Consider the following 21,868-nt stretch of genomic DNA (forward strand, 5'->3'; position numbering starts at 1 on the left):
AGCCAGTTAACTAGTGTTTGTGTCTGCACAGCAAGACAAGGGGACGGATGTTATTATCCCTCCTTCACCAGGGAGAGAACTGAGGCTGAAATACGTTTGAAGTATCGACTGGTTTTTGATTGCCCCTTCTGGCCTCTTTTTGAGCTGGCATATGGGGAAAATTTTCATGTCTCCCTTGTGTTTAGTCTATTTGTAGCACAACTTTCTCTGATGTCAGATACTGCTGTAAGTTCTCAGCACTTCAACAAATCTACACTCGGTTACCTAGAGGCGGACAGCAGAAGGAAGAATAAAATCATTGACTAGCTGTAGAAGAAAGATATGTAAATATCATGAGAATTATCTTATATAAGTTGTATATTTCAGTCCAGAAAAGGAATTTCAGCTGCTTTAGCAAGATTATTTTTTGTCCTTTTGCAGGCCCTTGCATCATTCATGGCCTCCTCTTTGTTTATTGTCATAAGCACCATGCATTGAAGAGTCTTGCCGAAGGCTACTATTGCAAATAAGGCTTATTAAAATGAAAATGCACAAAGAGAGCAAGTTAAAGTAATCCGGGCAGTTTTTGTTCTACAGTGTCCTAATTTTTTAATCCTTCTTTTGTCACATACAGTATCTTTGAATGTAACTGGCAACCATACCAACTACTGGAACCAAAACAACATATAAGAGCTTGACCCAGAAGCTGACCAGGTAGTGATAGTTCATGCAGAACAGTGCAAACTGTGGGCCTTTCTGCTATTCAGAATATACTCGGTGTCCTTCACACTGCTGACCTTCTTTTGGCATTAATACACTTCTCTTTCCCGGGGTAGGAGTACAGAGAACAGCTTCCTCCCACCCTTTTCCCTCGGCGCTACACCATTACACATCATTACACTGCGAACTCTTTGGTGTAGGTCTCAACACAGCAAGGCCATGATCCCAGACTGGGGCCTCCATATGCTACCCTAACACTAAATGCTACTGATGTAAGAAGAGAATCTTCAGGTCCATCCACAATTCACAGCAGTTAACTCCAGCAGTCTCCTCACAGGAGCCATGCAGACTGCGAGGAACAGCACATCAAACCGTGGTCTTTTGTAACAACTCACCTTTGGTATTTGCTTTGGAGCCATCAATCTTTTCCCAGTTCTTGGCTGGCTTAAGTGAACAACACAGACTATTTGTATAAAGATGATAAGTGTAAGAGGGATGGGAAAATTCTATTTACGTCAATTCATAGAATACCAAGCCACACAACTAAAAACTGTATCTGTGACGGCAGCCAGGGACTTTTCCTGGACACATTGCAATTGCTTTCCAGCTTTAACTAAGCTTTTAAAAATAAACACCAGCAGTATTGGTTTGTGTCCGAGAGAGGGTGCTAAAGTGAAATATTTGTTATAAAAACTACAAAGCTCCCCAATCACTCCATTCAATGCTTCCTCCAGCATAAGTTTATTCTTAGTTTTTATTTTATATGCTCACAGCTGACAAATTAATACAAACTTTAGCTTTACAGACATATTACACCAGCCATAGTTTCAAAACCAATTTGCAAAGAACTAACCATACCAGAGAAAAAACAAGAGAATAAACTCAAATTTTCACTTTAGCCTGATTACTTAAATTTGATTCCACAGTTTTGTTATTCACAATCTTTTAGCACTCTTCGAGAGTTAAAAAAAGTTAACAAAAAATTAACAAATGTTAACTGAAAGAGGGGAAATTTAGGTTAAATATATGGAAGAAATTCTTTACTGTGAGGGTGGTAAGGCACTGGAACAGGTTACCTAGAGAAATTGTGAATGCCCCATCCCTGGAAGTGTTCAAGGCCAGTGGGATTGGACCCTGAATCTGGTCAAGTGGTGTTCCTGCCCATAGCAGAGGGGTTAGAACTAGGTGATTGTTAAGGTCCCTTCCAATCCAAATCATTCCATGATTCTATCAGATTCTGTCCCACTGATCTCAACACTCCCCGTGGTGCCACTAGCAGAATCAAGATCTTCAGTTACATAACCACTGTCCTGTGCCAATAAAATTAGAAAAATAATGGATAATATAAGAAAGTTAACATCTTTCATCTGAGCTAGTTAGAGAAAGATGAGTTGAATAGATGCTTCTGAGAGAACAACTTTTTGAAATAGGCATGTCCTGAATTTAAATTCCAAATTTCAGAGGAGTTCGTGATCAAGAGCAGTGACTGGTAATAGATGTTGGACTTAACTTTTCTTTCCCAAACTAAAACTTTATCCTATAGATTTAAACTTAGCAGGAGCTGAGAGTTGCTGGTAATTGGCTGATCAGTGGTACCTTGTTTACCTGTTTCCTGCTGAGCTGCAAACCCAGTGGGACCTGACATCTCTGAAGTCATTGCAATCAAAGATGCTTTTCCTAAGACACAGAGATATTCAAAGCCTGACTGGACACAACCTTGGACAGCTGACTGTAAGGGGCCCTGCCTGAGCACGTGTGTTGGACCAGATGATTTCTAGAGGTCCCTTCCCACCTCAGCCCGTCTGTGATTCTGTACATTAGGTGGTTTGTGATAAGATTCAACCTACAACAACCCCCAGATAAGCAGGGCACAAGCCAGCTCCCTGTGGTATTTCACTTTGAACAGTGATTGTTGTGTAACAGAATTGCCCCAGAATGAAGTTCTGTTTTATTTGCCTCCACTTACTCTTCTGGTTTCCAAGGAATTTCAGCTGGAACTAATCAAGTCCGTTTGTCCTCATGTCAACTTATTTTTCTGCCTTTTGCCTCATGCCAACACACTGTTCAATGACCACTAAAAACTAACATCCGTGGCAGAGGTCCCAGTGCCTGGGATCCAACTAAATGCATGGCATCACTCTCCATACAAAACAGATGAATCCAAATCCTGCCACAGCCCTTAAATCTCCAAATTCAGGTAATTAGATAGGTGTTAAAAATACCCATAATGCTATTACAACTTCTTTTAGATGCCACCAGAATACTATTTGTTCTTTGCTGGTGACACTACTGTTTTTATAAAAAATACAGTTGCTACTATAGGAGGAAACTACATTAATTAGTATTAATATACTGTATCAGGAACAAGGAACTCAGGAAATTAGAAATGTTACATATTTACCAAACTTGAATATACGTTTCCTTACTGTTTTAGACAAAGAAAAAGAAGACTTTAAAAAGAATATATATTACTGTGTTACTAGGTCTGCTATTGGCTTGACACGTGAACTCCAGCCTGTTTGGACTATAAAGAAAGTGGGATAAAAACTGTGAGGCTGAAGCATTCCAATGCACCAAATCACTACCATGTTTCTCTGTCAGTCAGCATCCAAACTGCTCCTTGCTCTACAGTGCATAAAGAGAAGTTTCTTGGACAAAGAGGATGATTTTCCGCCTAGGGAACAATTTCCCTGGGGACAGAATGAATATCAAAAAGTATTTTTGCTCAGTATTTCAGGATGGTTTGTAGTAACACACAAAGAACTAAATGAATAACCTGTCAAAAAGATGAAATAGGGTAAAGGATGGCTGGTCAACCTCAGAATTGTGGTAGTTCAGTGTAGATGGATGCACTGGAATTTGGAAACTTGAGCAAACAAGTAATAGTGGGTTAGAAATTCCGTGAGGACATGCTTTCACGTGAATCTCCTGGCAGTATCATTTCTGGGCAGGCAGGCGGTCCTGGGAAGATAGCCCTTCTCACTGCCTTCGGTGGATCTCTGTGTCCAAGAGAAAGCAAGGGGTGAAGTTGTACATGGACAAAGAGACTACCAGGAAGGAAGTTTCAAGGTTCAGAACATCAGTGCTACATTTTGGACAAATATAGCACGTCTGTAGATGAAGTACACTTTAGTTTGTGAAGATGATACCTTTCCTGCACCACACATGGTCCCCTTATTTTCACTGCTCGTGCCTCTGAAACTGGGAAAGACTGTTCTCTGAGCTCTGGTCAACAAAACTATGCACAGAATTGAGGGGACAACAGTGGAAGTGCATGCATGAATATGTCATTTTTTGACAAGTTTTCGCTTAGAAAATAAAAAAAAAATAATATTTTTATTTCATTTGCCAAAGAACTCTTCATTAAAAGCAGGGGTAAAGAAGCAGTACATTTTCAGTAAGCTTTGATAGTTTAAATAAATCTTTTATTAGAACTATAAGACTTGGTTAGCACCTAGAACAAAAATCAGTTTTGAAGGTGTGAAATTTTGTGCTTGTTCCACCACACACAAAGCCTTTTCCTTCCCTGACACTTTTTCTGTTATGTTATCAGTGGCAGAGTTGTGACAGGGTTGGTAGCTCCTGTTCTGTGTGATTTTTGCCTCCTCCCTAGCCAACATAAATAAACATTTGCTTATCAATTCCTCCCTAATAGACAGATCAGATCTCCAGTGAGATGCCACAGGGAGAATCATAGATTCATTTAGATTGGGAAAGACCTCTGAGATCATTGAGTCCAACCACCTAACCCTTAGGTGGTGGATCTCACTTTGTCACAGGATTCAGGGCTTGAGGTCAGAGAAGTTCAGATGCAAATACGAGTGCTGGGCCACCGACCAAACCCTCTTTGAATGAAACAGGTTTGTGTCAGGACCACAGCAGCCAGCCAGTGCACCTCTCCGCTCCCAAAGTAGCTGGTCAATGAATTGAATCTTCCCAACAGCGAAGATTCCAACAAAGACAAACGTTCACTATCCACTGTGACATCTGGGTCGCTGGTGGAACAGCATCACTCAGCCTCTTCCCCTCCTCAACTACTGCATTCCCCCTCCCAGCGGTTGCTTCCCACCACCTCCCCATCCATCCTCTTTGCTCTCCCGTCCCTCCCAACCTCGTGTCCGCCGGCAACCGGCGGGGGCGGGCTCGGCAGAGCCGGGGAGGAGGCGGTGCCTTATAGCGGGGGCTCGGGGGCCGCGCCTGCAGAGCTCTCCGAGCCCGGCGATACCCTGGACAGCGCCTCGCCGCCGCTCCGCCGCATGGTGAGTGTTCCCCCGCCCAGGACCGCTGGGTCTGCGTCTGGCACCGGGCCCGGTGGAATCGTACTCTGGCACCGCCTCCCCCCGCACACACACACATCGGGCCGGGGCTGGCTTGCGACAACGTGCGCCTCTGCTCGGCCGTGCTCCCTGCCCCCCGCTCCGTCTGCGGCGCAGAGAACCCCCCATCCCCGCTCACCATTTCCTACCTGCCCTCCTCCCTGCGCTGCTAATCGCCACGCCGCGTTTTGGCGGCGTGATTTTTCGGGGGGAATAAGGGAGATGCCTTTAAATGCCCCCAACCCCCACTCGGGTCGGGTGGAGCGGCGGTGAAGGGACTCTATAGGAAGGCAGGAGGGACAGAAGGATGTTAGGGAGGGAGGGAGGAAGGATGGGAGAGGGAGCCCCGTGGGCACCCGCACAGCGCCGGCAACCGGGCGGCGTGCGGGGACAGGCACGTGGAGGAACGTGGTCGTGTGTGAAGGGAGGAATGGGAGGGAGCAAGAGGTGCGCAGCCCCGGGGCATCCATCCACCCGGGCCCCCCCTTCGCCCTGCCCCGTTTCTAGCAGGTGCATTTTCCTCTACCCTGAGATGTGTTTGAGCATGTTACATAAACCGATTATTCCCGTTAATTTGTTATCTTAATAGAAGCTCTTGCATCAGTCATGCAGTCTGTAGTGGACCACTTTTTTTTTTTTCCATGTAATGAATGAACAATGGAGTTTTAGATTCCACTTCAGCATTTAAAAGAGTTAAAGTGGAACAACTAGTCACCTATTTAGCGAGCAAGACCATTTCCCCATAGCACATTGTGTCTTTGCAGTCATAGTAACTTGCCCAAAGGGGCTCATCCTGTTTTTAAACAGCAATGCATTGAGTGTAATGCTAACCTTATATAGTAGGACAGTATCATACAGGTATTTTGTAGCCTTAAATTCTGAGGCACGTGGGGATGAATAATTTGGCCAAGCTTATTGTATCAGAAGCTTGAGACATGACTGACAACAGAGGCTAGTTTTTCTTTTATATGGTTTAACAACAAAAATACTTTTTCCCCAAAAAAAGTCTTTGCATCATATATATTAAATTCTGCCTTCCTTGAATAAAAATCAGTGTGGACCCTCCCACACCCCCCAAAAAATCCAGACGTAAATATTCAAATAGTCATTCCATGAATTAACTTCAGTCCTCTTCCTAACAGTCGTCTATCCACCTGCTGTCAGTGTGAATCTGTTCCTCCTATGTATTCTATTTGCCATCAACTCGGCCTTGGGATGATGGATATGAGAAGACCCTATTGAAAAAGACCTGAAATGGCACAGTAGTTTATGCTGCCTAAGCCCCCCCACCATAACTTCCCACTATGTGGGAATTACTATGAATTACTATTTCTTATCAAGTAGGGTGGAACATAAACACAAAATCCATGACTAAATTACCACAGCTGCACAAAGCCTAAGTTAGTACCAGCCATTGGTAATGTCTTCCTTATGACAGAGGAAGAAGGTTACAAAGATACCTGGTGTTGCAGAAGATAATGTGTATTATTTATCAGGAATTGGTACAGCTAATATCCAGGTGCTCAGGAGTACTGATTCAACTGGAAAGTTAAAATACCCTGAACTAGTTAAAATATTTCATTTTGACTCCTTCCAGGACTGAGATGAAGTCAGTTATAGTAGTACCAATCAAGGAAACATTAGTTGGTAGCACAGGCACTGGCACTTTCGTACTAACGGAAATGATAGCTGAGACCTACCCTTAACCTGTTCTTCCTGGTTCTTAGAGCTGTTCAATTAACCTTGGCATTTTTGTTGAGATGACTGGAAGCAATATCCAGAAATTGCCATTCAGAGCTACACATGGGTTTCTATCAGCAAACTTTGCTCTTCTGTATGTCCAGCAACCTTGGAGTTCAAGAGTTGCTGAGATTTCCCATATATAAAGGCATTCTGGAAGAAGAATTGCCAATTTGGAAAAATCCTTGAAGTGGTATAAAGGCTGAAGGTTGCTTTGGCTCTAAAAGTTTGAAAGAGTGTCCTTGGAATAATAGCTCCTGAAACAAAAACCTGACCTATTGATGAAAAGTGTTGCAATGATGCTAATGCAGGGTTAAAAGTCACAGCACATCGATTTCTAGATGGACCCGGAGCTTGGGGGCAAGGGGTCACAGGGACATGGGAGGATACTAGCAAAGATATAAGTAGCAAATGAATGACAAACAGACTTTTGGCCCATATAGTGGGAACATTGATTAAGCACTCCCTTCTCTAATGGCATAGAAATAAGCAGGTGTGTGTTGCCAGTGTCCCTTAAACTCAACTGAGAGTTTCCTCAGCATCCTGGGTGTTCAATCACTATTATTTGCAGGAAGTAGCCTAAGGAAACTTTTTTTTTTTGAAACTTCATTTTGCTGAAGCAGCAAACCACTGCCATCATCAGGCATTAAGTATCTCCTCAGCATCCTCACTGTATGAGGGCAACCACAGTGGGTTGGTTCTTCTGTCTATGTAGTTCACTGCATCTCTACTTGCTCCACTGAATCTAGGTCAAATTACACTGGCTCGGGATTTGGCTGCACCCTTGAACTTTAAACCGATTACACATTTTGATTTGTCAGTGTATTTTCCATGGGGTCAAAACCCACTTTTATGGAGCAAGAGAGTGTATAACCTTGCACAGTGCATGGCCACTAATACTTACACAGAGGCTAGGTAACACTAAGGTAAGCATAAACATGAGAACAGTGCAAAGCTGTGTTCGATAGGTTTCAGTGTCTGTACCTCTACAAAAATGCAGTTGTAGAGGGGTTATACAGACAGCAGCTAGAATATTTTTTTCATTTCCTTGAGAGATTTTCATACCCTTTGAGTTATTGTGACTTCCAAATCAACACAGAAAGACATCTAACTCTTTTTAAGCAGTCATAAGCTTCATGGCCACCATATCAGGATATGAAGCTTGATATGGGCATATACTTATTGCAGAACACACAGAAAGGGCCCTAGAGAGCAACAAATATCTCTTCTTTATTGACAGTGGCCAAAATAAAAATTGCTTTGAACACTGCATGAAAAAGAGTATTGCAAAGAGCATATTCTAGCCCCTGAACAATCACATGCAAACTGGAAGAGAACATTTTTTTGGACACAGAGATCAATCCAGCACAAATCCCTGACTGACAGGAGAGCCAGTGCTACAGCACCCACAAGATCCCTCCGGCCCCATCAGAATGAAGAGGGAGCAGAGTTCAGCAACCCTGCCATTCAGACCCACAGCAGGAAGCCAGGGTTCTGTCAGCTGATGCAGAGTTAATAAGCTATGAGAAAACATGCTGAGAAACTGCTTATAGAACAGAAAAAGTAGACATAAGTACTTTTACAGAAACTCAAGAAGAGGCACTGAAGCCTTTTGCACATGGTGGAATTGATTAGAAAAATAAGCTTCCAGGAACTGAAGTCCAGTGTTTCATTTGCATAGTTATAGATATCTGCTTACCAAAACCTGCATGCTGCCTTTGGTGTTGATCCCTTTTATCTCTAATGAATCCTATGATTCTTTAAGACTGATCATTGTAGCTTCATTACAAGCAGTCTGACTTGTGAAAAACCCCACGCTCCTATTATTTATCAGGCATTTGGTTTTACATTCCTTTAGTTTTATAGCATCTCTTGATTTTATTGAAGAAAAAAATTAATCATATGCAAATACTTTAAAATTAAACCTCTGTCTCAATCAAAAGCTGGGGAAAAAAAACCTTCAGTAGTATTTTCTCTAGGTATTAGTAAATTCCAAAGTAAGGTGAAAATAAAGGGTTGGTATATTCCCTGATCTAAGCCAACTTCAAGTATAAATAAATAGAATAACTTCAGGTCAGAATTTTTCCTGATGCTTTCATGATACGTTATATGAGAGTTTTGGTAATCACTGCCTGTAAAACTGATTTAGGAACTGAGGCATTGATAAGCCTCATACAAACTGAGTCTGAAGTCTGTATTCAATGATAAAGTAAGTGCACAAGTGCAGCCTGGCTTGTAATTACAGAAGGTAATGGAGAAGGGAAGGTAATTAGGAGGATGAAACTAAGTATACCACTGGTTGTTCAGAGCCAGGAAGCTGCTGGGATGAGCCTGCCTTTTGAGGCAATGATGGAAGGGCACAAGAAGGATTGCCCAGCTGTAACGAGAAGAAACACCCTGAGACCTGTAGCTTTGCCACATTTTAAATGCCACACTTCAGACTTTAAGTACATCAAATTTATCAGCCAATTTGTAAGTGCCTGGCAACAGTGCAGCTTGTAAATCCATTATCTACATATACCCTTCGTGGCTTGCTTTTATCATATGCTAAATACATGGGCCAAAATATCTAAGTGGCTGCATCTTTACCCATGGGACTGCTGCACAGCTGACAAGTGCGATACGAAATGAAATGAATATTAATGACTCCTTTAGGACGACTTATCTACCTAAATAACAGCAAAAGACACTTTAATTATTGAGGACTAGTTATGTTCAGATCTAGGAGGGAAAATAGAGTTCCTTACATCTTCAAGAATATGACAATTAACATTATATTGGCATTAATACTGACACTATTTTGACTTGATGTCAATCTAACAACGACTGAGTGATATTTTTACACATTACGTTCATCTAGCTTATGACTTTTAAGGTGCATTGCATTTCCCCTTCCTCTGTCAAAACTGGACATGATAAAATGGTAAAGGTCAGCTATCCCATGTGGAAGGAAATCAAACCCTCTCCGGCAGAAATTCGTATATGAAGAGGTGTAATTAGAGAATGAAAAAATTAAGATTGTTTTCATCATTGTTTGTAGACATTTTGATTTTTTCCCCCTTAAGAAGGACAGATATGGAAATGAAGCAAGAAATACTTCACGTTCTGTGTCATCATTTGAAAGCCAGACACAGTAAGAATTGGAAGTAGGGTGACCAAGTTTTAAACAAATATCCTAAATCTAAGCATAAGGAACCACAACAAAACAGTTCTTCCCCTATTTTTAAAGGCCTCCTACAGTATGCTAGTCAGTAGTTACCATTCATGACACTTTGCAGCTAGCGAAGACAATGTGATACAGCAACCTAACAGGGGGAGTGACTTACACACATGATAATAGGTCTACAGCTGTTGTTATTTCCCCTATTTGACAATAACTGATGCAGTTTACAGACATTTTGTATCTTTAGGGCCTTACCATGCAGGACAGTCATTAGCATTTTTATTTTGAGAAAAGTGTCAGTTTGAGTGTTTCCACGGACTAATGGGCTTAAGGGTCTTGGGCTTTAAAATTCCAGTTATGTGTGGATTAAACTCTAGGATACCTACTGTTGGGGCTAACAGAGAAAGGGAGCTAATTAGCCTGTGCACCCTCTTATCCTGTGCCAGCAGACGGTGCTCTGTTATTTGGATTCCACACACTTTTAAGAAGAGGTGTCCTTGGAGATCATTAGCCTGATTTAAGGTTTTAAAAGAGATAAATTTAGAACTGTTTTGGAGGAGGAGACATAAGAGAACTTCCATACTGTCTTTTTTCTTCCTTATTAAACTTGAAAATCAACTGTCATTTCCTTTCCTCTCCTTGCACAATCTTCTTTAAATAAGACTGGAGTCCAAAGCATGAATTAGCATTTGAAATACAGGGTTTTGCCCTCGAGGATTTAAGGGAGAAATGGAAGAAAGAAAAAAAAAGTTAGGGACCAGTTAACAGAACAAGAAGACATTTTCCTCTTTAATTGTTTTTTTTTGTGTTCTCAAGTGACACTTTGGAAAGCAGGCATCAGATTCTGTTTCTTTATTTCCCTATATTACGCTTGCATTTTTGCAGCCAGCTAGAAGTAAAAAAATACTTTGTTTCTTGCATTTTGCTGTGAGCATGGGTAAAACTGTTCCAAAATGCAAAGTGCCCTCAAACTGGCAGGGAATAAATGGTTGGCAAAGTTTTCAAGAGTGATTTCCATGACAGGGAATTGGCACATCTTTTGGTAAGGTGGTTCTGAATACTACTATCCACACCCGCTTTCTCTCCAACTGCTGGCTGCAGCCAGGCAAGTTACTTCTATTGCAGTTTAAAAGGTTAGTTGTGAGGTTATACAAGTTCTGCATCTGCTAGAAGTTGGTATTTATGTCAGAACCATATCTCATTATGTGCACAGTTTATTTTTTTCAATGTCTGTCAGAAGTCCATGCAATTACAAGGGGAAAAATACATGAGGTCTATTTTTACCTTTATATGCTTGTCAATCTATTATTCAGATCTCTTTATGTACTAAGTAGTTTAAACAATTTGCATCATGACAGGCTACTCAAAATTCAAATGCTTATCTGATACGAAAAATATCCCATGCAATGCTTGTTATTTCTACGTGCCTTCCTGGAGTAGCATTTCAGTGTTACTTTGCTGTTACACCAGAGACTGTACTGCGGTTTTAAATCTTAAAATTCTTACTTCTTACCTAGAAGTACCTTCTTACCTTGACTAGACTTCTCTTCAAGAGGTATCTTTTAATACTGACAGAAGGCTGTGAATGAAGCCAGACAAAAACTCCATCTTTTCAAGTTTATGGAAAAAAAAGAAAAATCAAAGACGTAGAAAACAAGTGTATTAGAAACCAGTTCATATTAGTAAAGTGTTTATAGGTTCCTTTCTTCTTCCCAATTCCTACTTCTACTAAAGCAGAAATGAAAGATGTCTTCCAACCAGCAGTTATCATCACTCTCCAAAGAGTAGACACCTTACTTTCTGTAAGTTACCTAAGAAATCTTCTCCCAAAAATCAGGTCCTTCTACTGAAAAATGTGTTAGAAGAACGTGGATTCACCCTCAAAAGCACCCTTGGGAATTTTTCTTGTTCAAATACTGGAGCTATTGGCTTTATTTGGAAACTTGATGATTAAGAACCATGAGAAAGTATCATTGAATCAGTCCTTCCCCAGAACAAGACAAATAAAGTACATCACATCTCTAGTTTTACGGAATTCTTTTCAGTTTCCAAGGTTCTACCTTCTAGCAGAAGTTTAGTTACATATTCCTCTAAGATTTTTTCTTTTTCTGATATATGTCACAAGCATCACAGGATGTTCATGCTCCTCTTTGAAAGCTGAGATAGAGCTTGTGATTTCCTGGTATTGAAACACGTTTGAAACTTGGTTTTAAAACTTCAATTTTTGCAACACAATAGAAAAAGTAGCATTTAGCTTTATTGCTCTGCAAAATACAAATAGCTCTCCATTTCAGGGAAAACTGATATTGAAAACCTTTTGGGTTTAATACAGTTATTTCTTCCTTACTACTGGAGTCTTTATAAGCCTGCATTTTAATAGTATCTGCAAAACCCCTTGAAAGATAAAAGGCTAGATGAGAGTTATTTTGCTTACAATAACCTAAAGAAAAAAGTAAAAAATATCCCTCATAACCTACCTTGGAGGAAAAAGCACCACTTTTTTTCCTCTTTTACATTTACTAAATTTGTAGAATAATTTTATTTCTAATCAGGTATCACTAAAATGTCCCCTCAGGACTACATCTAATGTATTTTTTTCCCACAAAATAATTTCTTTTCCATCAGTCAGGAAGTAATTTTCTTCTGTTTGCCAGACACCTTTGGGAGATGTCAGAATTCAGATCAGAAACTGTTTTGATGGAAAGGTGCAAAGTTCAAAGCCAAGACAGAGAGCAATGTCATGAGGAGAGGTGTAGAAAGGAAGCAACACAGCACTATCCCATTTTGCCTCTAGATGTGTGGGTTTGAGTTTAAAGGAGTGTATTTCAATATTCTGGCTCGTTAAACCTCAAGTCTTGCTGAAATACGACATGTGTACTGCAAGCACTCAATAAACCTAACAACTCCTGACCACTCGGTAGGATAAGTAACATCCTGATCAGCTGGAAACAAGAAACCCAGACTAGTCCTCTAGTCTTCAGCAAATGTGGGGGTTCCTGTGCTCTTGCTTCTTTTACAAAGGCGTCCTTTCACTGTTCCACCTCCAAACATGAATGGCATTGATAAGAGACTGGTGTAAATGCGATTCTCAGCAGTTTTTGTTGAATGCAATGAAGTGGTTACTTAAGTGAAGAGGATACAATATTATTCGAATAAAGATGTAATGTAAATTACATCATATTACATCAAATTAACAATACTGAGCTAAATAACAAAGTATAAAGCAAAGTGAGATCATTAAATACCTATGACACTTCATTCATCAATCCAGAATTAGATGTGGTTTGAGAATTTGTTACCTGAAATGGTCTTGCACTTGACTCCATAAGCCAGTTTGGGATATATTTTGATCAATATACAGTTGATCAGGTCTTCAGGTTAATACTGTAGGTAACTGAGTTTAAATGATGAAGGAGAAATGTGCATAGTCAGAGTGAAGGGAGCTTTCAATTCAGTCAGAGCTCTCAAATAAGACAGTGCTTATAGCTAGCTGGGAAAAGCACCAGAGGACATCTTCAGACATCACCTCCTGGTTTCTTTCTTAAAATCTTCCTGAAAGAAATAATTTGAACCAGATGGATTTTCTTTAAAAGCAGTGATACCTGCAATTTTTTTATTTTACGTGCTTACTTAACTCCCATAGCTATCAAACATTTGCTCCCTCACCACATTTACAGATTGCATAGACTTAAACAGAGATGTATATTTCTTGCTATAGTCTGTTTTGTAGGGGAAAGCTTCTTGTTGCTACTTTTTTGCCTGTAACATCTTAGTACTCTATGATATTTAATAACTGGATTTCCCATCATTAGCTTTGCCACTCTTTCAGATAGTACATTTTGCTGGCAAACAATTATTATGTGTCTAGTAATTAGTTTTTCTTCCCTTAGTTTTTTGGGGGGTTTCTTTTTGAGGATAGAAGCTTATCTGTCTTTAGGGTTATCTTTGAGATACTGAAACTTAAATCAGCTGCAGGTGCCATCAATGCTGCTTCTAACTTCTCCTGAAAAACAAATGTATTTATTATATTTGCTTGTAAGAAATTGTCATCTCTTCAGATAGTTATTCCCAAGAGCACACATCTGATGCAAAGTAAGAAGTGATGCTTATCCTTCTTGGAAACCTGAGCTTGTGAGGATATTCATTTTCTGGAAAGTGGTATTTGATCAGTGCCTGTGATGTGTATCAGGTCCCAGATAGTTCAAGCTGACCTTGCCAGCAACTCTGTTTTCCCCCCTGCCAGCAACTCTGTTTTCCCCCCTGCCAGCTATCTGTCCACTACAGAGCAGCACTGAACCTCATTGATACTTAACTGTGAAGGGAACCAAATTTTTTCCACATGATCTCTATCTCTATATTAGGTTGTTTCTTCGAAGAATCAATTAATAATTCAGTCAGTCCAGGTGGGTGTGACAGTCACTGCAGTGCAGCACTCTCATGTAGATGTTATGTCACATGGAAATTCCCAACTTCGACGCTGCTTGATTTTACAGGTCAGCTTAGGCTGATCCTATCAGATGATCTTCCTGAATAATGAAGAAAGCTAGCTGTGTGAAAAGCTTCCACCAAGGAAGCCTTCTAATATTGGACATTAATGATTCTTGTGGGTCCCTTCCAATTCAGAATATTCTGAATCAATCAATCAATTTGGTACAATCACAAAGACAGAAAATATATCGCAAGACCAGCAATAGCCACTGAAGCACTGGATGTCTTGTAGTCACATTTTCTTTGCATAATATAGATATTGTGACACACTTATCCTTTAGAATTTTTCTGGGTTTACTTTTCTTCTTTCAATCAGCAGTTACTGGTAAATGATATCTAGCATGAAATGATAAATTAGAAGATAAACATCTATTACAACTCATAAGCTTGAAATCTGTTTGATTTAAAATTTAATGTACAGATTTTAGAAGCAGATATTTTTACCTAAAACTCCATGTTTCTTTCCCAGACTGATTTATACTCCTAACAACCTAATTGAAAAGCTTCCTGTACTGAGTTTTGTACCCGCATTTGTCACACAGCAGTTAGACTGTTTTGTAGGTGGCTAATGACCTCGAAGTGAAATTGAAAGGCTTTGCATGTGTTGGAAGATTAAGGCTGAAACCTTAGAAGCTGGGATGTGAACTCTCTAATCCTCAGCAGCATGCTACAAACACCTCCCCCTCTTCCATTCTTTTCCTTCCCCTTTTTTCCACTTACGTCCTTATAAATAGCTCAGGACAGGGCCTATCCATTTGGGTAGCAACTACAAGAAATGGTGCAGCAAACGATTGCTAACCAAGAAAAAACATTTCTCTAGTGGGCAAAAGAACACAGCTGGATTTCCTGCATCCAAACTATGAGAACAAGAACAAATCTGTAAGCTGAGTGCTGTTAATTTTAAGGATGTGGCTAAAGCAGGCTACAACATGACCTATCTTACCAGTCTCTGCGTGGAGAGCAACAGCAAGAAACCACACACACACACACACATATACCTGCCCATAACCTGCAGCATTGTGCTACCTTGCCAGATTCCTTCATTCCATGTTTTGAAGAGAAGTTAAAAGACAAGGGCTCCACTCCCAGCAGTGTGTCCAGTGAGTCTGGATAAGGGGACTGTTACATCCATAGGGAGCTCCGTTGATCTCTCCAGCAGCCAGCACAATATATACCCATACATGTCAGGCTATAATTATGCTATGAACATGCCCCCTCGTAAATCTCCTGCTTCTTCCAGGTCCATTCCCATGTGGCAAGAGAATGGGAATATGTACTAGTTTATACCTTGTATAATTCAACAACTTGAGCAGGTTACAGAGAGTATGTATCAGGGTAAGTACTTAGCCTAGTTTGACTAAATGTTCATAGATGCAATTTTTCAGTATGGAAATACAGCTGGGCAGAATTCATCTCAGTAGTTTTACATAAGGATTAAATAAGACAGTCAGTGGAGTATCTGGGAGAAAAAGTGAACACGTAGGCATTAATATAGACATGCTTTTGTGGGTTTTAATCCCACTTGTTCCTTCTGGGATTTCTGAATATACAGAAGTCAGTAAAAAACCTTAATTTACAGGTATTCTTTTTAAATATAATTCTAGTTTTACTGTTACAGTGAAAAGCTTGAAAGTATGACCGTAACTTCTAGAGCATGTGAATTTATGGAAAAAAGAACTTGGTGGATTAGCTCAGTAAAAATGAAGGACAGAGGGAGTTTGATTGGGGAATCTATACTAAAGAAGTCACTACAAAAGCCAGCCAAGGATATGAACACCTGTCTGCTCCTGTTTCAGCTGTGCCAGCTCCCAGTCACACAGCACCGTTCCTTTGCTGCAGGTCATTGTCCTGCATGACTCCTCAAGTGAACTTGGCATTACGTATTTTAAGAGCTCCTGCTTGGATAGTTTGAATTAACCAGAGTCACTTTGTCTGTACCAGTACTGCCAATAGCTCTGCAGGGCCATTCCCAGTCCAGGGGAAGCACAGATGAGAAGCCAGTGCAGAATCCAACTCTCCAGCCAGTACAGTGGCTCTCGTGATGCCTAAAATGCAACAGATCTTTAGTTCTGATTTAGTTTTTCTTTATGTTTATAAGGAGTTCAGGGCAGTTAAATAACTGCATCAACTGGAGGTGGTTTTGCTCATGAGGATGAATGTATTTTCAGGACTATTATTTTTTCTGAAAAAATAAGGTATCCTATGTTATAATTTTTCTATTACTCCTAGAAGTTTTCATATTTAAAACAAGCTTCTGTACACATTCTGTTACTATTACAATTTTAAAATACTTCAGGAGTATAAAATTAATAGTAGTGAACTTCAGAAATTCATAACATATTGACTATATGTACAGTACGGAGTTAAGTGATGCAAAAATATGTGCTGCATTTCTTCATTTTCTTACATATAGTACCTGTAGCATCATCTATATTAGAAGTGCATTCTACCTCATATGTGCTGACTAGGTGACTTTGATATTGGTTTGAAACAGGTATTAATTACATGTATGGATAAAGCTGTCAGTTTTTCTAACAGCACTCACAGTTTTCCTTTTTCAATGTATGGTTTACAGGCTGTATTCAATCTTCTGCTACTCTTGTCCTTAGCAAAAGTGTGTCTATAAAGGGAATTAGCACTGCAGGAAAAAGTCTGAATTAAGCAATTATTTAGTTAATATTTTACAAGTTGAGTTTCTGACTTAAAGTTTTCTGAAGGGCTGCTGACAACTGTCTGTTAAAGAATGCAAGATATTAAAAAAACCCTAAGGCTTTATTTAATTTTTATATGCTTACATTTTAATACTTTATTTTAATTTAATTTCTTGTCTTTTAAAGAGCAAACCACACAGCCCTAGTTATAAGTCTGCCTAGACAAACCAGAAATGCTACCCACGCAGGTTTTCTGACACACCTGCCTTGTCTCCCCCACCAGCAGGCGAGCACCCTCCAGCACTCGTATGAACTGTTTAACAAACTCAGGCAAAACAACCATTCAGTCAGGGAGAGCCCCAGTCAGAGAGCACATTTTACAAAATCCTTTTTGATCCTCCCTGCCTGTATCAGGAGGGGCAGGCAGTCCCTCGCACATTAATCCGCGCCGTGGGGACACAGTGTTACGTTGCAGACATTTGGGACTGTGACCAAGAAACCTACTTCTTCTGCATAGAGTGCCCTTTGTCTTCCTGCACTGCCAGACTTGTGGGAAAACCACAGCTCTTGCTTTTGGTTTTTTTGGGGAAGTTTTGTTTTGTTCTGATTTTGTTTTTTTTTTAAGGTTCTTTGTCCAACAAGCCATGAGATCATGTGCAGAGTCTTAGGATCTCCTATTCATCTTAGATATTTAAGTTTGTTACAGTAGAAAATTAAGAGATTTTCACAGTACTAGAAAGGATATGTTGTCAGTTTGTCTCTGTTTCTTTCTTGAGAAAAACAGTCAAATGTGTATACCAAATACAAAATAAATCCCTGCATGCATTATACTGACTTATGAAATCAGCTTCTCAGCAGTGACAATATCTATCTGCAAGTAATGAGAAAAACAAAATTATCAGGATATGGCATACTGAGAAAACTGAGCTGCCTTGTAAGCTTGTTGCTGTAATTCTCCCCCACCATTACATTTGCTTCTTGTGCCCATCTAGTATATTTATTGTATGTATCTAAATGTAGGATGTGAGTTCTTTGCTGCAAAAACTGTGTAGTTGCATAAGTGGCATATTTTGGGCAAACACTCTATACCCAGCTACATATCTAGGGAATATTCAGTTCCAAAACCAAATCATCTGGTAAATCCGAAGTCTTAAAAGTGTAACTATCCTCCTTTGTCTTGGTAGAATTATTTTCCTGTGCTTCTCAGAGTGCAGCTATTTTCTTGCTCTTATATAATGAGAAGTTTTATACTGCTTCTTCACAACATAGTTTGGCTAGGCAGGTGTTGGAAGCAGGTGTGTTAAGCTGTGCAGGCTTTCCTATTGCTGATGTAAAATTAATTCTGACACTGATCTGCCTTCCCAGTGCCTTGTAAAGTCAACAAGAGCTGAACAGACCATTAAGAAAACAACCATAACAAAATTAACCTCTCTCTAAAAAAACTCATTGGGGTTCTTTGCTTGTTACTTTAAGACCTTTCTGCTCCAGAGGGAACTTTCTGTCATTCAAGCTGGAATCAGTTCCCGAGGATTGTTGCTTTGCCTGAGAAATGGATTTATTCATTCGGGCTATTAGAAGGAGGCAGAATTTTTATCCACTCTTTCATTTTTAACTGATTTCCTTTTTGTTTATTCCCTCACAGTCATATATTCTTGTCATATCATCACTGACTCCATCCCAGGTCATTCTGTCATTTTAAATCTGACTGTTAGAGCAGAGGAAAAATGAGGTCAATAGTTGCTACCATTTTCTTGGGAACTGACAGGCCACATCTGAGGTCTCCCCAGAGAAATCTTCTTTAATTACAAGTTAAGCTGATGTTCCCCCGTGTAGCAGGTAGAATTGAGCAGGATTACTTTTAAAAGGATTGCAGTGATCTGCTTTGATAACAGTTTCATTTTGAAATTCTGATAACAAGCAAGAGGATGGATTATAAATATATGGTGTACACACATAAATAAGAGTGTACACGACTGATACACACTGCAAATTGGGCCACAGTAGCCACCCTTCCTTTTCACTCTTCTTTTAAAGCCATATAAGTTTTATTTTAAGCACTACAATTGGCATGTATTATTTTAGTAATTATTTAATATGATTGCAAAGAACAGATAAAAAAAAAAAAAAGGTTTTGGAAATTAGTGGAAGGGAAATAATGCAAGCAGTGATTCCAGAAAGGGAATTTTTCATCTTGGAGACACTGTGACCCTCAGCCAGGATCAAGCAATGAAAAATGTGTAATGGACTGAATGCTTTCAAGTACTTAAATTATGAATAGATTTTGGGAAACCAAGTAAATATTAATGGATTCTTATACCACTTTTATTCTAACCCATGCAGTTGTAGTACAGAAACCTTCCAAATTCCTTTTCCTTGTACTTAAAAAAAAAAGTCCAAAGAGCTGATTAATTTTGCAAAAGCAGTTTATCTCACAATGATATATGTTCTGACAATAGCGTGACAGGTAAAATACATCTTGCCTCATTTTATGTGAGAAATTAATATTTCCTATGATTCCTAGCAGGTTGTATAGTCCAGAAACAAAGACTGGTATCTACAATGTTTTCATTAAAATTCTTCTGCCTCTTAGTGCTTACTCACCTTTGGTATTGATGGTGTTTCAACTTTATTTGAATCCTGACAGAATCCATAAAGCAGATATTCCTCGACCTAGGTCCTTACTACCATGTGTGGGATGAGCAGGCTTAGCACCAAGCAGGACTACAAAAGCAAGTGAAAATAGACCTCTTATTAAACAAAATTAAAACCCCTAAAGCAGAAGGAGCCTAAATATTAGTGCCATTTATCCAGAAGTGAAAAGTCTGGAGTATGTTAGCTCCTCAGCTGAAAACAGCTCAAACTCCCATTTCCTATGGGAGTCACCAGTCATCAACCCACAACTGAAAAAGCTTGAGAGAAAAATGTTTCTCCGGAGTTTCCGGCTTGTAAAGGTCTGCCACACAGAATTGAGGTGCTCACACAGTGCCTGCTTCTGACAGCAACCCCCAAAGCCAGGCAATCCATTTTCATGAGTTTTACGCAAAGTAAAATGCTGCACAACTCACTCTGCAAGTACAACTGCTCTAAAGCAGTACATGCTCGTGTTTGGGCTTTCTTCATGTATTATAATTTGGCAGTATGAGGTAGAACTCGCCATTCTACTTCACTAAAGCTAAAACCTAGCATTTTCAGAGAGCCATAAGAGCTGGGATACTTAGTGAAACCTTACAGTATCAAGAGTTAAAACTCAGTCTTTTTGGAGGGAGAAGAAAAAGAAAGCGCAGTATTTTTTGTTAGGAAGAGAGAAGAAAACATAAACACAAAGCTTTTACAGTTTGATCTTCATTTTGTATCATAATTTTTAGAAAGGCAAGTGTTAGGAATGTCCAAAAGTAAATTTCTTTTTTCCTTTTAATGCATTGGGTTGTTATCTATCACTTTTTCCAAAACCACCTTATGTGTGAGAAAATTTTATCATTCCCTAAGCTGTTGTTTCAGAGAAGCATTGCAGCAGCAGCAGCATGGGTTGCCTATAGATTCACACTTGTAAAACCCAAGAAAAAAATCAGCACTGAGGGTGGATATTACAGCTGTAGATGAGACAGGTTGCAGCTGGTGTGAGGTGTGCGCCTGTGCTGCAGTTACAACCATGAGCAGGATGGGGCTCAGGCGTGTTTTGGGGAAGACCAAGCACAGCTCATCTCCTTGGGTCACTCTCCCACTCTGAGGTGACCAGCTGAAGCCTTGCTTGGAGCTCAGAAAGCATGTACGTGCTGCTTTGGGGGCAATGAGCAAGCTCACCAAAAGGCTCTGCTTCCTCAGTGTGAGTGGGTGCAAGTACCACATGGGCAGCAAGGCAAAGGCTCTGCCTTTGATAGGCCACTGTTTCTCTTAATGCTCTCTGTGAATAATAGTCAAAGAGCTGCAAGATGCCTAAGGAAGGGGTTGTTAAGCAAGCCATGTCCTCTGACTCATATGGAGGCCACCCAAACTCACACTCCACAGAGGAAGATGTGGAAGTTTCTCAACATTGAAGTGTCAAAGTCATCTGCTTCCCTTTCACCAGAAGGAAAGATAACACAGGAACAGATACTGAAGGATGGGTTGGCTTTCTGCCACTAGCTGCTTTAACAGAAAATGGGAATTAAGTTAGGAGAGGTCTTTGCCAAGTCCCTTCTGGCCTTGCTCTTTTCTGTGGAAGCCTCTATCTGCCCGAGGAGCTGTTGTTTTGACTCTCTGGTGTTTCTCCACTGTGGACAATGACAGGGGATGTTTCCTGTGTTCACAGTTCCTATTGCTTTAATATTCCAACCTGATTTGGGAGTGGAAACACCCCCAGAAAGTACCTTCAGCACAAGTGGAACTGTATAAAAGTGACATTATTCACCAGCGACACATGGAGTCCACAGGGATACTTGCCAAAACACCAGTTTATAACACCCCAAAGAGCAGAGGTATATATTTTCAAGAGGAAAGATTTCCCCTTTGAGCAACCTGGTCTACTGGAAGGTTCCTGCCCATGGTAGAGAAGTTGGAACTAAATGATCTTTAAGGTCAAACTACTCAATCTAAATTGAACTCATATCTGACATCTTTTTATGACTCTCTTAACTGCTGGGGCTGACACATCCCTCTAAATTTTTGAGAGTACTCAGACATCACCAGTATCAAAGAAAAGGGAAAAATTGGAACCAAAGTCATTCATCTCAACATCTGGATTCTAGTCCCTGCTCACACATGTACTAAAGTATTTCTTAAGGAGACAAGAGCTGTAGCTGAAGAAATAAATTCTGAAGTTAACTGCTAGTCTA

General features: G+C 40.1%; 1 protein-coding gene across 1 annotated transcript in view; it reads left to right on the forward strand.

Annotated features, from left to right (window-relative positions):
- The first annotated feature begins 4,707 nt into the window (after positions 1 to 4,707).
- The window catches only part of ELOVL2 (ELOVL fatty acid elongase 2), a 49,734-nt gene continuing 32,573 nt past the window's right edge, over positions 4,708 to 21,868 (forward strand). The window contains exon 1 of the mRNA XM_018077704.2: positions 4,708 to 4,958. Coding sequence (XP_017933193.1) covers positions 4,956 to 4,958 — 3 coding nt within the window. The 5' untranslated portion in view covers positions 4,708 to 4,955. The remainder of the gene's footprint in view (positions 4,959 to 21,868) is intronic.

The sequence above is a fragment of the Manacus vitellinus genome, unplaced genomic scaffold, assembly GCF_001715985.3.
Source record: "Manacus vitellinus isolate BGI_N305 unplaced genomic scaffold, ASM171598v3 scaffold_39_pilon, whole genome shotgun sequence".
Taxonomy (NCBI): Eukaryota; Metazoa; Chordata; class Aves; order Passeriformes; family Pipridae; genus Manacus; species Manacus vitellinus.